General features: G+C 43.0%; 1 protein-coding gene across 1 annotated transcript; it reads left to right on the forward strand.

Moving 5' to 3' along the window:
- The first annotated feature begins 2,406 nt into the window (after nucleotides 1-2,406).
- Nucleotides 2,407-9,700, forward strand: LOC126473724 (cyclin-dependent kinase inhibitor 1C-like). The gene is made up of 2 exons (XM_050100971.1): nucleotides 2,407-2,545; nucleotides 9,363-9,700. The coding sequence occupies exons 1-2, from the start codon at nucleotides 2,534-2,536 to the stop codon at nucleotides 9,600-9,602; spliced, it is 252 nt and encodes an 83-aa protein (XP_049956928.1). The 5' UTR covers nucleotides 2,407-2,533; the 3' UTR covers nucleotides 9,603-9,700.
- The last annotated feature ends 5,193 nt before the right edge of the window (nucleotides 9,701-14,893 follow it).

The raw sequence follows: 14,893 nt of genomic DNA on the forward strand, positions 1-14,893 counted from the left end.
ATAGTCCGCCGGTGCGCCAAGCCGACGATGATCTCAAATTGTCGAGGAAAATTCTAGTCTGTGTCGCCAGTCTAGAATAAAAAGTTTGAGAACGGTTTCTAAATGTTTGCGAAGTATGTATCTAAGACGGGACCTAGTCTGATGCAGGAAACCGTCCAAATATCAAATCCAGGCTGGGGAGCTCACAAGCTCTCGATCCAAGGCAGGAATATCTCCCAGAATCCCGGAAGCGGTGCATCATCGCGCTTTGCCATCCGAGCAGTTAGCTGCGTGTCAATTCGGTAATGAATAAAAAACCTGTACCCCCCGACTCCAGTACGTTCTACATCTACATCCATACTCCGCAAGCCAGCTGATGGTGTGTGGCGGAGGGTACCTTGAGTACCTCTATCGGTTCTCCCTTCTATTCCAGTCTCGTACTGTTCGTGGAAAGAAGGCTTGTCGGTATGCCTCTGTGTGGGCTCTAATCTCTCTGATTTTATCCTCATGGTCTCTTCGCGAGATATACATAGGAGGGAGCAATATACTGCTTGACCCCTCGGTGAAGGTATGTTCTCGAAACTTCAACAGAAGCCCGTACCGAGCTACTGAGCGTCTCTCCTGCAGAGTCTTCCACTGGAGTTTATCTATCATCTCCGTAACTCTTTCGCTTTACTAAATGATCCTGTAACGAAGCGTACTGCTCTCCGTTGGATCTTCTCTATCTCTTCTATCAACCCTATCTGGTACGGATCCCACACTGGTGAGCAATATTCAAGCAGTGGGTGAACAAGTGTACTGTAACCTACTTACTTTGTTTTCGGATTGCACTTCCTTAGGATTCTTCCAATGAATCTCAGTCTGGCATCTGCTTTGCCGACGATCAACTTTATATGATCATTCCATTTTAAATCACTCCTAATGCCTACTTCCAGATAATTTATGGAATTAACTGCTTCCAGTTGCTGACCTGCTATATTGTAGCTAAATGATAAGGGATCTTTCTTTCTATGTATTCGCAGCACATTACACATGTTTACATTGAGATTCAATTGCCATTCCCTGCACCATGTGTCAATTCGCTGCAGATCCTCCTGCATTTCAGTACAATTTTTCCATTGTTACAGCCTCTCGATATACCACAGCATCATCTGCAAAAAGCCTCAGTGAACTTCCGATGTGATCCACAAGGTCGTTTATGTATATTGTGAATAGCAACGGTCCTACGACACTCCCCTGCGGCACACCTTAAATCACTCTTACTTCGGAAGACTTCTCTCCATTGAGAACGACATGCTGCGTTCTATTATCTAGGAACTGTTCAATCCAATCACACAATTGGTCTGATAGTCCATATGCTCTTACTTTGTTCATTAAACGACTGTGGGGAACTGTATCGAACGCCTTGCGGAAGTCAAGAAACACGGCATCTACCAGGGAACCCGTGTCTATGGCCCTCTGAGTCTTGTGGACGAATAGCGCGAGCTGGGTTTCACACGATCGTCTTTTGCGAAATCCATGCTGATTCCTACAGAGTTGGGAACACAGGTGATGATAGGGGTACAAAATCTTGCTCATGAATCTTGAGCTACAACTGCACAGTTGTGAATGTGTGGATGTCAAAATTGTGCAGAATTTATTCTACAATTACTCGTTAGGTTGCGTTCTGTTGTTTGACAAACGTTATTGACTCCATTAACAACTTGTTGATCCTGTAGGTGCTACACAATTCGGAAAATAGTCAAAGATTTACATATACGTTGCGCGAAAATCTTCGAGAACGCTATTACATTCGGTATTCTTCATTCAGGAAACTTCTTCGAAGATCACTAGCGAGGAACTATACTTATTTACTTTCTGTCAAGATTTTAAACATGGCTGCAGCAGCAACTGTTAAAATTCTTCACAATAAAGGATGGCAGCCAAAAACAGCCAAAATTCTATCCTGCACCTGTTTTTGGCTGCCATCCTTTATTGTGAAAAAATTACTTTCTGTCATTTTTTCTTTTCTGGGATCACTGGTATGGCGAACTCGTTGTCTTGGCTGTTTAGCTGTCATACGTCAGATACTTTATCTCGTTTGAAAGAAGAAATTCTCACACTCACTGCGCATTTCCTAGGTGTCGGAAGATTCTTGCCGCTGCGACGAATAATAACTCTTGTAAGAATTTTGCAAAACACCGCTGGGTCTCATTGTGGATGCCAGGTGGAATGCAGGATTGGTGAAATCCAGGAGCTGATGCAGTTTTCTTTCGAGACACGTAAATTCCGGGATTGTTAGTATTAGTGTGTAAGTCGATGTAGGCGGCGGGAGAATTACGACCTACATTGCGTAGAGCAGGTGCTTAATGAATGCGCATCTGGTTCTGCGGTGCACTTTGTCGTTTTTCTGCGGCGCTCTTCTTATGTTCTCGTGTCTGGCAGGGAAGAGCAGGCGGTGGTGACGAAGCGGTACAAAGTTGAAGGCCTCAGCTGACAGACGCCGCTCGCTATAAAAGACGTGTCGCCCCAGCTGCCGACATCAGTCCATTCCAGAGACGCACTCTTGGTAACCATGAAGACCACTGTGAGTATAACAACACGTGGCGACGCTTCCAGCTCACACACACTATATATATATATATATATATATATATATATATATATATATATATATATATATATATATATATATATATATGCCTGGTGTGATGCGTGCCGCCACCATTTATGTCCTATGCTAACCTCTTCATCTGTTCACCCACCGTCCTCAGTTATTTATTGTGTATTATGTGACGTATGTATTCCAATATTTGTCTTCCCCTAAACCCTTTGCCCTCCATCGACGATTTCCTCTTGAACCACTCAAGTTATTGTCTGATGTCTTCACGTGGGTTCTGTTATCTTGTCACTTCTTCTAGTTAGTGTTTTCGACAAACTGCTTTCCCACCGATTCACTGGATACCCTCTCTCGCTTCATCACCGTACTCAAATTTGGACATCCTCCTGTAACATCATATCTCCAACACCTCGGTTCTCTTCCACTCCGTTTCCTAGAGTCGATCATCGATTTCCACGCAGTACTGTACCCCAGTCGTACATTGTCAGGCATTTCTTTTATCAGACTAAGGTCTATGTTGTATAACAGTAAACTTTTTTAGAAAGGAATGCTGCATATTGATTTTGGGATGTGTTGTTTTGCTTCCAAGGTAGAATTCAGTCACTTCTGCAGTATGTTCCAAAACATTTATGCTAAGTTTGTCGCTATTCGCTTTTCTACTGTTCCTTAATAGTTTTGTCTTTGGTTTACTTTCAACACATACTCCGTTGTCACTAAGCTGTCATTCGCGTCAACAACTTCTATATTACACAATTCTCACAGGTCATAGAAGTATCATCAGCGAATCGTACATGTGATGTCTTACTATCGGCAAGCTTATTAAATGGTTCAAATGGCTCTGAGCACTATGGGACTTAACATCTGAGGTCATCAGTCCCCTAGAACTTAGAACTACTTAAACCTAACTAACCTAAGGACATCACACACATCCATGCCCGAGGCAGCGGTCACGCGATTCCAGATTGAAGCGCCTAGAACCGCACGGCCACACCGGCCGGTGGCAAGTTTATCCCCACTTCTCAAGCTTTCTTTTATTTCTTTCGTTTCTTCTTTGATATACAGTTTGAAAAGTAGAAGGGAAAAACGTCATTACTTCCATTTCAATTCGAGTACTTCTCCTGGTCTTGCATTCTTCTTGTTACCTGTTGGTTCTTGAACGTAATACATATTACCCGTTTTTCCTACATTTATTTACTGAAATGAAATTTCCTGCTAAGTTAGAATTTGCAGTAGTGATTACACGTGACAAGTTATAACTGAGTATCAGAGTAGGGCACTAACCTGTCACCAACAGTGCGCTGAGGTTTCACTCTCATTTCAAGTTACACGCACTGCAGGTCCACAGCTTCATCTTGCCACAGTCTTCCCCCACCCTGTCCAAATTCCGGAGAGGCTCTTCCACGATGCTATTAGACTATAAACTAATGGATGTCGTGGGTAGTTTTAGTTTGTCAAGAGTAATCACGCTTCTTTAATCTGCTGCTCTATTTTGATTAACTGTATTTATTATTTGTTTAGCTGTTTATTTCACTTGACAGGATTACGATTTTCAGGACTTTTATTATACCAACCAGAATTCGAATGTGCACGGTATATAAGTTGTAAACAATAATGGCAACAATAATAGCGTGTATAGTAGTGAATGTATAGTACTACGGTAAAATCTGTCATTGTATTTAATAATTTTCTCTAGCGTAACGTTCCTGTCAAGCGGGTATAATAATATACCGACAGAAATGTGTGGCGACAGCGCAGTAGGAATCAAATTAGAAGACGAAATCTACTGGTCCGCAGAATCTTGAGAAATAACAGAGCGACCATAGCAGACAACATGAAAAAAATACCGTAATATATACGTACGAGGAAAGCTGGGGCTCTTTTAAAAGGGCGATAGGGAAGCTCTCCAATGATAACAGGAAAAGAAGTTCCAATTTTCTCTTGTCTTGGATCGGACATGCAATAAGATTTAGTGGGCACAGCAAAGTAGTTGTATGTATCAGATCTTACATGTGATAATAGGTATTTGATAGGTAAGCAGAAGTATTAATCACAGCAGAGGCTAAGAAACCGACGAAGAAAACAGAACGCGTGAAAATTATCTCCAACTACCCTAACTGAGCATAGTAAGCACTGACGTAATCCAACATCGTAACATTACATACACAAGCATTCAAGGTTAGCTCAGGACGTACGGAGTTTTCGCTGTTTGTGCCGTGAAGAAGCGTATTATAGACGTACAGATTCGACAGGACTAACGAGTGAACAACCTTGTTTTATTTCACGTCGAAATAATTTTTTTAATTTTTTGAATTTCTTGTAATCAACAACAGAAATTTCCTACATACGGTGACAGTTCTGTCTTCCCATTCTAGATGCTCATCTGAAAATATGCCGAGACTTGCTCAACTTTCAAAGCGATATGAGAATCACTAATTTTCATTTCGGCTTTACTAAAAGGCTCAGGATTTGTGTACATTGTGATACTGAACAACGGTCACCAGTCATACCTGATGTTTGTTGTTGTGGTCTTCAGTCCTGAGACTGGTTTGATGCAGCTCTCCATGCTCCTCTATCCTGTGCATGCTTCTTCATCTTCCAGTACCTACTGCAGCCTACATCCCTCTGAATCTGCTTAGTGTATTCATCTCTTGGTCTCCATCTACGATTTTTACCCTCCACGCTGCCCTCCAATACTAAATTGGCGATCTCTCGATGTCTCAGAACATGTCCTACCAACCGATCCCTTCTTCTAGTCAAGTTGTGCCACCAATTCCTCTTCTCCCCAATTCTATTCAATACCTCCTCATTAGTTACGTGATCAACCCATCTAATCTTCAGCATTCTTCTGTAGCACCACATTTCGAAAGCTTCTATTCTCTTCTTGTCTAAGCTATTTATCGTCCACGTTTCACTTCCATACATTGCTACACTCCATACAAATACTTTCAGAAATGACTTCCTGACATTTAAATCTATACTCGATGTTAACAAGGAAGGCCTCTCAACAAGGGAAGTGTGCAGGCGTCTCTGAGTGGACCAAAGCGATGATGTTCGGACATGGAGGAGATACAGAGGGACAGGCACTGTAGATGACATGCCTCGCTCAGGCCGCCCAAGGGCTACTACGGCAGTGGATAACTGCTACCTACGGATTATGGCTCGGAGGAACCCTGACAGCAATGCCACCATGCTGAATAATGCTTTCGTGCAGCCACAAGACGTCGTGTTACGGCTCGAACTGTGCGCAATAGGCTGCATGATGCGCAACTTCACTCCCGACGTCCATGGCGAGGTCCGTCTTTGCAACCAGGACACCATGCAGCGCGGTACAGATGGGCCCAGCAACATGCCGAATGGACCGCTCAGGATTGGCATCACTTTCTCTTCACCGATGAGTGTCGCATATGCCTTCAACCAGACAATCGTCGGAGACGGTTTTGGAGGCAACCCGGTCAGACTGAATGCCTTAGACCCGCTGTCCAGCGAATGCAGCAAGGTGGAGAGCCCAGCTGTTTTGGGGTGGCATTGTGCGGGGCTTATGTTCGCCACTGGTGGGTATGAAAGGTGACGTAACGGCTGTACGAAACGTGAGTGCCATCCTCCAACCGATAGTGCAACCATATCGGCAGCTTATTGGCGAGGTATTCGTCTTCATGGACGACAATTCGCGCCCCCATCGTGCACATCTTTTGAATGACTGCCTTCAGGATAACGATATCGCTCGACTAGAGTGTCCAAAGGAAACAAAAGAGAAATTCGGAGTAGATATTAAATCCATGGAGAAGAAATAAAAACTTTAAGGTTCGCCGATGACATTTCTGTCAGAGACATCAAAGGACTTGGAAGAGCAGTTGAACGGAATGGGCAGTGTCTTGAAAGGAGGATATAAGATGCACATCAACAAAAGCAAAAGAACGGGGATAATGGAATGTAGTCGAGTTAACTCGGGTGATGCTGAGGAAATTAGATTAGGGAATGAGACACTTAAAGTAGTCAAGGAGTTTTGCTTTTTGAGGAGTAAAATAACTGATGATGGTCGAAGTAGAGAGGATATAAAATGTAGACTGACAATGGCAAGAAAAGCGTTTCTGAAGAAATATTTTTTAACATCGAGTATAGATTTAAGTGTCAGGAAGTCATTTCTGAAAGTATTTGTATGGAGTGTAGCCATGTACGGAAGTGAAACGTGGACGATAAATAGTTTATACAAGAAGAGAATAGAAGCTTTCGAAATGTGGTGCTACAGAAGAATGCTGAAGATTAAATGGGTAGATCACATAACTAATGAGGCGGTACTGAATAGAATTGGGGAGAAGAGGAGTTTGTGGCACAACTTGACTAGAAGAAGGGATCGGTTGGTAGGACATATTCTGAGGTATCAAGGGATCAGCAATTTAGTATTGGAGGGCAGCGTGGAGGGCAAAAATCGTAGAGGGAGACCAAGAGATGAATACACTAAGGAAATTCAGAAGGATGTAGGCTGCAGTACGTACTGGGAGATGAAGCAGCTTGCACAGGGTAGAGTAGCATGGAGAGCTGCATTAAACCAGTCTCAGGACTGAAGACCACAAAAACAGAGTGGCCAACATGTTCTCCAGACATGAATCCTGTCGAAAATGTCTGGGATACATTGAAAAGGGCTGTTTATGGACGACGTAACCCACCAACCGCTCTGAGGGATCCACGCCGAATCACCGTTGAGGAGTGGAAGAATCTGGACCAAGAGTGTCTTGATGAACTTGTGGATAGTATGCCACGACGAATACAGGCATTCATCAGTGCAAGAGGACGTGGTACTGGGTATTAGAGGTACTGGTGTGTACAGCAGTCTGGACCACCACCTCTGAAGGTCTGGCTCTATAATGGTACAACATGTAATGTGTGGTTTTCATGCGCAATAAAAAGGGTGGAAATGATGTTTACGTTGATCTCTATTCTAATTTTCTGTGCCGTTTCCGGAACTCGCGGAACCGAGGTGATGCAAAACCTTTTTTTGATGTATGTATAAAAGGGATAATCACAAAAATGTTCAAATGTGTGTGAAATCTTATGGGACTTAACTGATAAGGTCATCAGTCCCTAAGCTGACACACTACTTAACCTAAATTATCGTAAGGACAAACACACACACACCCGTGCCCTAGGGAGGACTCGAACCTCCGCCGGGATCAGCCGCACAGTCCATGACTGCAGCGCCTTAGACCGGGATAATCACAGTTCAGTTATTTGTATGAAGAAGGTAACAATGTATGGTTATGAAGTTAGGTATATGTACATTGTGCATTTAGGCAGGAGCATGTGAGGGAATAAGTACGAGAAGAGGTGATAGTGGAATGTGGGAACTTCTTAAGTAATAGAACCGAGTACGTTGTCCTCGATGGTGAGTGTTCATCGGAGGTGAGGGTATCATCTGGAGTGCCCCAGGGAAGTGTGGTAGGTCCGCTGTTGTCTTCTATCTACATAAATGATCTTTTGGATAGGGTGGATAGCAATGTACGGCTGTTTGCTGCTGATGCTGTGGTGTATGGGAAGGTGTCGTCGTTGAGTGACTGTAGGAGGATACAAGATGACTTGGACAGGATTTGTGATTGGTGTAAAGAATGGCAGCTAACTCTAAATATAGATAAATGTAAATTAATGCAGATGAATAGGAAAAAGAATCCTGTAATGTTTGAATACTCCATTAGTAGTGTAGCGCTTGACACAGTCACGTCGATTAAATATTTGGGCGTAACATTGGAGAGCGATATGAAGTGGGACAAGCATGTAATGGCAGTTGTGGGGAAGGCGGATAGTCATCTTCGGTTCATTGGTAGAATTTTGGGAAGATGTGGTTCATCTGTAAAGGAGACCGCTTATAAAACACTAATACGACCTATTCTTTAGTGCCGCTCGAGCATTTGGGATCCCTATCAGGTCGGATTGAGGGAGGACATAGAAGCAATTCAGAGGCGGGCTGCTAGATTTGTTACTGGTAGGTTTGATCATGACGCGAGTGTTACGGAAATGATTCAGGAACTCGGGTGGGAGTCTCTAGAGGAAAGGAGGCGTTCTTTTCGTGAATCGCTACTGAGGAAATTTAGAGAACCAGCATCTGAGGCTGACTGCGGTACAATTTTACTGCCGCCAACTTATATTTCGCGGAAAGACCGCAAAGATAAGATAAGAGAGATTAGGGCTCGTACAGAGGCATATAGGCAGTCATGTTTCTCTGGTTTTGTTTGGGAGTGGAACAGGGAGAGAACATGCTAGTTGTGGTACGAGGTACCGTCCGCCACGCACCGTATGGTGGATTGCAGAGTGTGTATGTAGATGTAGATGTAGAATACAATACAATGGACGATAGAGAAGGCAAAAATTGCGGAGTATGTATGTAGATGTAGATGTAGAATACAATACAATGGACGATAGAGAAGGTAAAAATTGAGAGGAGGGGTAAATAGAAGGAAAAGAGGGTTACTGGAAGAAGAAAAGAGCGTTGGAGAAATAGTTACGTGCTAATGACAGCTTTACAGCCTTGGCATGTTGATTGAAAGCTGCGCCACCTTACCTACGACTCTTTTGCATATATTTTAATTGTTACCCTCTACACTGTTAGATATATTTTACATTACTGCATCTGCTTTTAACAAATGAGTATTTATATATTAATTAATTAACGCTCCTGTGTACCTCACAGAGAATTTCCCCTCTGTCAGAGACGAACGAATTACATTTGCTGGCCCGTGTAACGGGTAATTTTGTGTGTGTCGCCGCCACGTATTTACCGCCGGCCGTGTTGCAGGTGTTCGTGCTGGCCGTGCTGGCGCTGCTGGGCTGCGCCCTGGCGGGCCCCATGCCGTTCCCGCTGGCGCTCCCGGGCCCCGGGCCCGCCCCCGCCGCCGCCCCCGCGCCCGCCCCTGCTCCGGGTCCGGGTCCTGCCCCCGTGCCGCTGCCAGTCGCGCCGCGCCCCAGGGAGTCTCTCAGCCCCAGCGAGACGCTCTACTACGCCTACTACTACCCCTTCACCTACTACATCGGCTGATTCTCCACTGTGACTCCTCTGCTCACACCTACGGATTGACTCGACGAATGCCTGGCATCTTGTAAATTCTTCTCACAATAAATCTCTTCGTCTCTTTATATTGATCTTTCTGTAAACATAACCGCTGCAAAGAGCCCACTTTTGTATAGGTAATATCAAAACATTTTCTAGTTGTGGGAAGTCATTTTGAATGTGATAATGGCAGTATGTATTAAGCAATCCTAGGAATAACATGTTGTAATATCCACTATATTTATGGACAAAAAACTGGCTCTGAGCACTATGGGACTTAACTGCTGAGGTCATCAGTTCCCTAGAACTTAGAACTACTTAAACCTAACTAACCTAAGGACATTACACACATCCATGCCCGAGGCAGGATTCGCACCTGCGACCGTAGCGGCGCGCGGTTCCAGACTGTAGCGCCTAGAACCGCTCGGCCACACCGGCCGGCATTTATGGACACAAAGACGAAGATACAGGAGCGGTCAAAACACAAGGAAACTGAATGACGTCGTAAAAAACATGCAAGCATAAGCTAACAACTAGGCAAGCAGACAGTTCCGACGTAGAATTACTCGTAGAGTTCCACTCTATCAAAACTACGGTATGGTGGTTTTGTACACGACACAGAGGACGTAGTAAATGGTGGGCTTATTGGTACTATTGGTAGCACAGGTAGGGAAAAAATGAATGTGCAAGAGAAACTGGGAGCCTGCGATTTCTTTGCTTTTTGTTTGTTTTGCACATGATTAGAGCCACGCATCATTCAGTGTTACTTCATTGTGTATTTTATATCCTCACAGAACACAAACTTCATTTTCTAAGTAAAAAAAAATTCTGCGCCTTTATGTAACTAAATAAATTACTTTTGCTCCAAGTGCAATTTACATGCACGAACACAAAAACAATTGTTATTTTGTGCTCAATAGAACATTCATCATGATCAAAGGCTAGCGTTTCTTGTCTTTACTGATAAATGGGGAAGTTTGTTTCTGAATAACAAAAACAAGTTCGACGAAGTATTGAAGCGATGAATGATTTTTTTTGTTTTGTGATTTTTTTATTTTACCTTTTTGTTGCGGAAGTTTGGTTTTCTAGCGCTATAATATAAATCTGTATTTTTATTTTACTACAATAACTTTCTGTTTCATGTTACAAATTAACAACTTTCGAATACAATCTGTATTAAACATTGATGATTTCGATTCTGCTACAAATGAAATTTACTTTTAAATAAGAAACGGGAGGACAACTATGTAGAACATAAGTGTTCCGTAGATTAGCTGCGTAAGTAACCTCACTCAGTTTATAGATGGATCACCACTTCTGGTTTTTGGCGAAATCTAGTAACATACTGATTTCACATGGATACTCTGCAAATAACACTAAGTTCCTGGCTGAGGGTTCATCGAAACTCCATCAAAATTCTCCATTATTCCAATATCGAGCTGCTCGGGGAAAACACGAACACATATATCTTTCCGTGCCAGCTCTGATTTACCTTATTTTATGATGATATTTTCTGGTGATCGTTTCTCCCTGTGTCAATAAAATATTTTCGCATTCGGAGCAGAAATTTGGTGACTAAAATTTGGTAAAAAGATTCCGTCGCAACGAAAAACGCCTTTGTTTTAATGGTATCCATTACGAATCCTGTAACATGTCAGTGACACTATCCCCTATCTCGCGAAAAAACAAAACGTGCTCCTCTTCTTTGAACTTTCTCGATGTACTCTGTTAATTCTGTCTGCTAAGATCTATAGATCGCGCAGCAGTACTCCAAAAGATGGCGGACGAGCATAGTGCAGGCAGTCTCTTTAGCAGATCTGCTACATTTTATAAGTGCTCTGCCAATAAGACGCATGGATTGCCATCCCAACAACATTTTCTAAGTGTTCTTTCCAATTTAAACTGTTCGTAATTGTAATTCCTAGGTATTTAGTTAAATTTACGTCCTTTAGATGTGACTGAGTTTTCGTTTCTTACTCATGTGGATGACCCCACAATTATTTAGGTACAATTGCCAATTTTCGCACCATACAGATATCTTTTCTAAATCGTTTCGCAATTTGTTTTGATCTCTTAATGAGTTTACTGGAGGATAAACGACATCACCATCTGGAAACAACGTAAGACGGCTGCTCAGATAGTCCCCTAAATTGTTTATAGAGATAACGAGCAGCAAAGGGCCTATAACACTATCTTGGGGAACGCCAGAAATCACTTCTGTTTTACCCGATGACTTTCCGTCAATTTCTATGAGCTGTCACATCTGACAGGAACTCGCGAATCCAATCACATAGCTCAGACGGTATCCAGGCACTCAATTTCACTTCAAGCCGCTTGTGTTGTACAGAGTCAAAAGCCTTCTGGAAATCTAAAAATACAGAATGAATCTGAAATCCCTTGTCAATAACACTCAACACATCGTGTGTGTAAAGAGCTAGTTGTGTTTTACAAGAACGATGTTTTCTAAATCTCTGCTGACTGGGTGTCAAAAGACCGTTCTCTTCGAGGTAATTCATAATGTTTGAACACAGTATATGTTCCAAAATCTTACTGCATATCGACGTTAATGAAATGGGTCTGTGGATTACTCCTACCTTTCTCTAACATTGGTGTGACCTGTGCAACTGCCGGCCGGAGTGGCCGTGCGGTTCTAGGCGCTACAGCCTGGAGCCGAGCGACCGCTACGGTCGCAGGCTCGAATCCTGCCTCAGTCAAGGATGTGTGTGATGTCCTTAGGTTAGTTAGGTTTAGTTAGTTCTGACGTCTAGGCGACTGATGACCTCAGAAGTTAAGTCGCATAGTGCTCAGAGCCATTTGAGCCTGTGCAACTTTCACGTCCTTGGGTAAGGATCGATCGTCGAGCAAGCGGTTTTTTATGATTGTTTCACGTAAAGGAAGCAGTAGTTTTGAAGTAACGTCACATAGTGTGCAATGCACGTAGGCTACAGGTAAAGTGGGTACGACCTTAACCGAGCAAAGCTATTAGGAAAACTACCGTAGTTACGCTTGCTTATGATACTCTATGGCAGCCTAAGGAAGTTTTTCAACACTAACTTGCTGTCGAAAAGGAACTAGGAAGGGCGCCTACAAAGACCATCGTGATCCGTGCCACGGATCTTGTCTACAGTGGGTTCAAATGGTTCAAATGGCTCTGAGCACTATGGGACTCAACTGCTGAGGTCATTAGTCCCCTAGAACTTAGAACTAGTTAAACCTAACTAACCTAAGGACATCACAAAAATCCATGCCCGAGGCAGGATTCGAACCTGCGACCGTAGCAGCCTTGCGGTTCCAGACTGCAGCGCCTTTAACCGCACGTCCACTTCGGCCGGCTGTCTACAGTGGGCGCTGGCTGCAGACAATGCTGGCACCCATGAGCCACTCCACTGCAGAGAGCGCGTGGCTCACGAAAGAGACAGGCAGCGGCGCGCACGTAACACTGCAGGTCTTATGGGTGCCAGCAGCCGTCTTCGGCGGGGAGTGAGTAACTATTTCAGATGAGTTTAGTAATTATTAACTGCACGTTTAAATACACCCAATCTCTCGATAGCGCGCGACAAATTAAAAACCTTTATTGCTTACTTTTTAATTGATGTATTGATTTCCCGTGGGCGCTATGCGGAGCTGAGCGTTCGCAAAGTATGGCAGATCAAGACAACTAGTGTGACGTTACAAGTTCGTTGCGCTGCCCGTATTTCTTGTGGGCTCCGACAGAGCGCCAGATACGAATTCGATAGCCGTGTACTGGTGAAATATTTGTTTCACCACCACAAATGAGACATCTCTGCTGCAGTCAGACCTGGTAGGCGCCTGCTAAATGGGCTACAATTGTGAAGGTTAGAAAATTTCTAACAGATAAAGTACATATTAAGTTTTCTGTTCTGACTCCCTATATTGCCTCAATATAACATCTTTTAACTTGTACACCTATTCTCTAATTTTGTAACAGTTTCTACCAGTTAGGTGAAAAAAAATTAAGCACGAGACTTGTCAGCAGACTATACTGGTGAAGCCCTGTGTTCTCCAATGAAGCTGATTATGTATATATATTCTATTCCACATTCAGAATCAAAGAGACAAGTGCGTACCACCAGAATTGAAAGAGCGTACACTGGAACGGCTAATTCTGAGTAATTACACTCTCTACAAACTGACACCAGTGAGAGAGAATGCAATACACGAGCTCTACACATACACATTAAACGACGCCTGTACAAAATATGTTGCCATGCGAGACTTTTATACATCAAATGCCATGATACTGAATACTGGTTGGCATTGTTATTGAAACCTTCCCGTCTCCTCTATACCTCTTTTTGTTATTGATAACCTTCCCTTTTACATTATACTATCAAACCTTTCCTTAAGATTTCTTTCTCTTGCTTAATAATAACAAACGAAATCTTCCCTTTGAAATTTATTCTCTCTCACAATCTTCGCATACAAATTTAATTGCTGCTTATTAAAAGTAATTTTCTGATTATTTCGACGAAACATAGAATGTGTCGTCGTCGTGGCCCTCAGTCGTTATCTGCAATAACCCAAAACTGTTCCTTACCTTTTTTTACTGTTACTGGATCGCCATCTGACTGCTACATCTAACTGCGACATGAATATACTTACTCTGGCTTACTATGCTCTATTAACTGCTGGTGGGCTGTCATAATAAATGGCTGTATTTATTACCAAAGCTGACGTTATTCTTTAATAGCAAAGCTGACGGTATTTTTTAATTAATTTGACTGAAGTTACGTAATTCATAGTTAAACTTTTTCTTAACAATAAAATTTTGCAAAGTTTTACGTTGATGGTTTTTCGGATGGATTATAATCAGTAATGCAATATTGCTGGCAAAAATTAATTATATTCTGAATGAAATGATTTTACGAACGTTCAAATTGGACTTACTGTTTACAATAATCTTACAACTAGCACTGCGCAAACATACCTTCAGTAAAGTAAAGTTTCATATCAGCGCACACTCCGCTGCAGACTGAAAATCTCATTCTGGAAACATCCCCAGGCTGTGGCTAAGCCATGTCTCCGCAATATCCTTTCTTTCAGGAGTGCTAGTTCTGCAAGGTTCGCAGGAGAGCTTCTGTAAAGTTTGGAAGGTAGGAGACGAGGTACCGGCAGAAGTAAAGCTGTGAGGACGGGGCGTGAGTCGTGCTTGGGTAGCTCAGTTGGTAGAGCACTTGCCCGCGAAAGGCAAAGGTCCCGAGTTCGAGTCTCGGTCCGGCACACACTTTTAATCTGCCAGGAAGTTTCATATCAGCGCA

Source organism: Schistocerca serialis, chromosome 4 (assembly GCF_023864345.2).
Source record: "Schistocerca serialis cubense isolate TAMUIC-IGC-003099 chromosome 4, iqSchSeri2.2, whole genome shotgun sequence".
Classification (NCBI taxonomy): Eukaryota; Metazoa; Arthropoda; class Insecta; order Orthoptera; family Acrididae; genus Schistocerca; species Schistocerca serialis.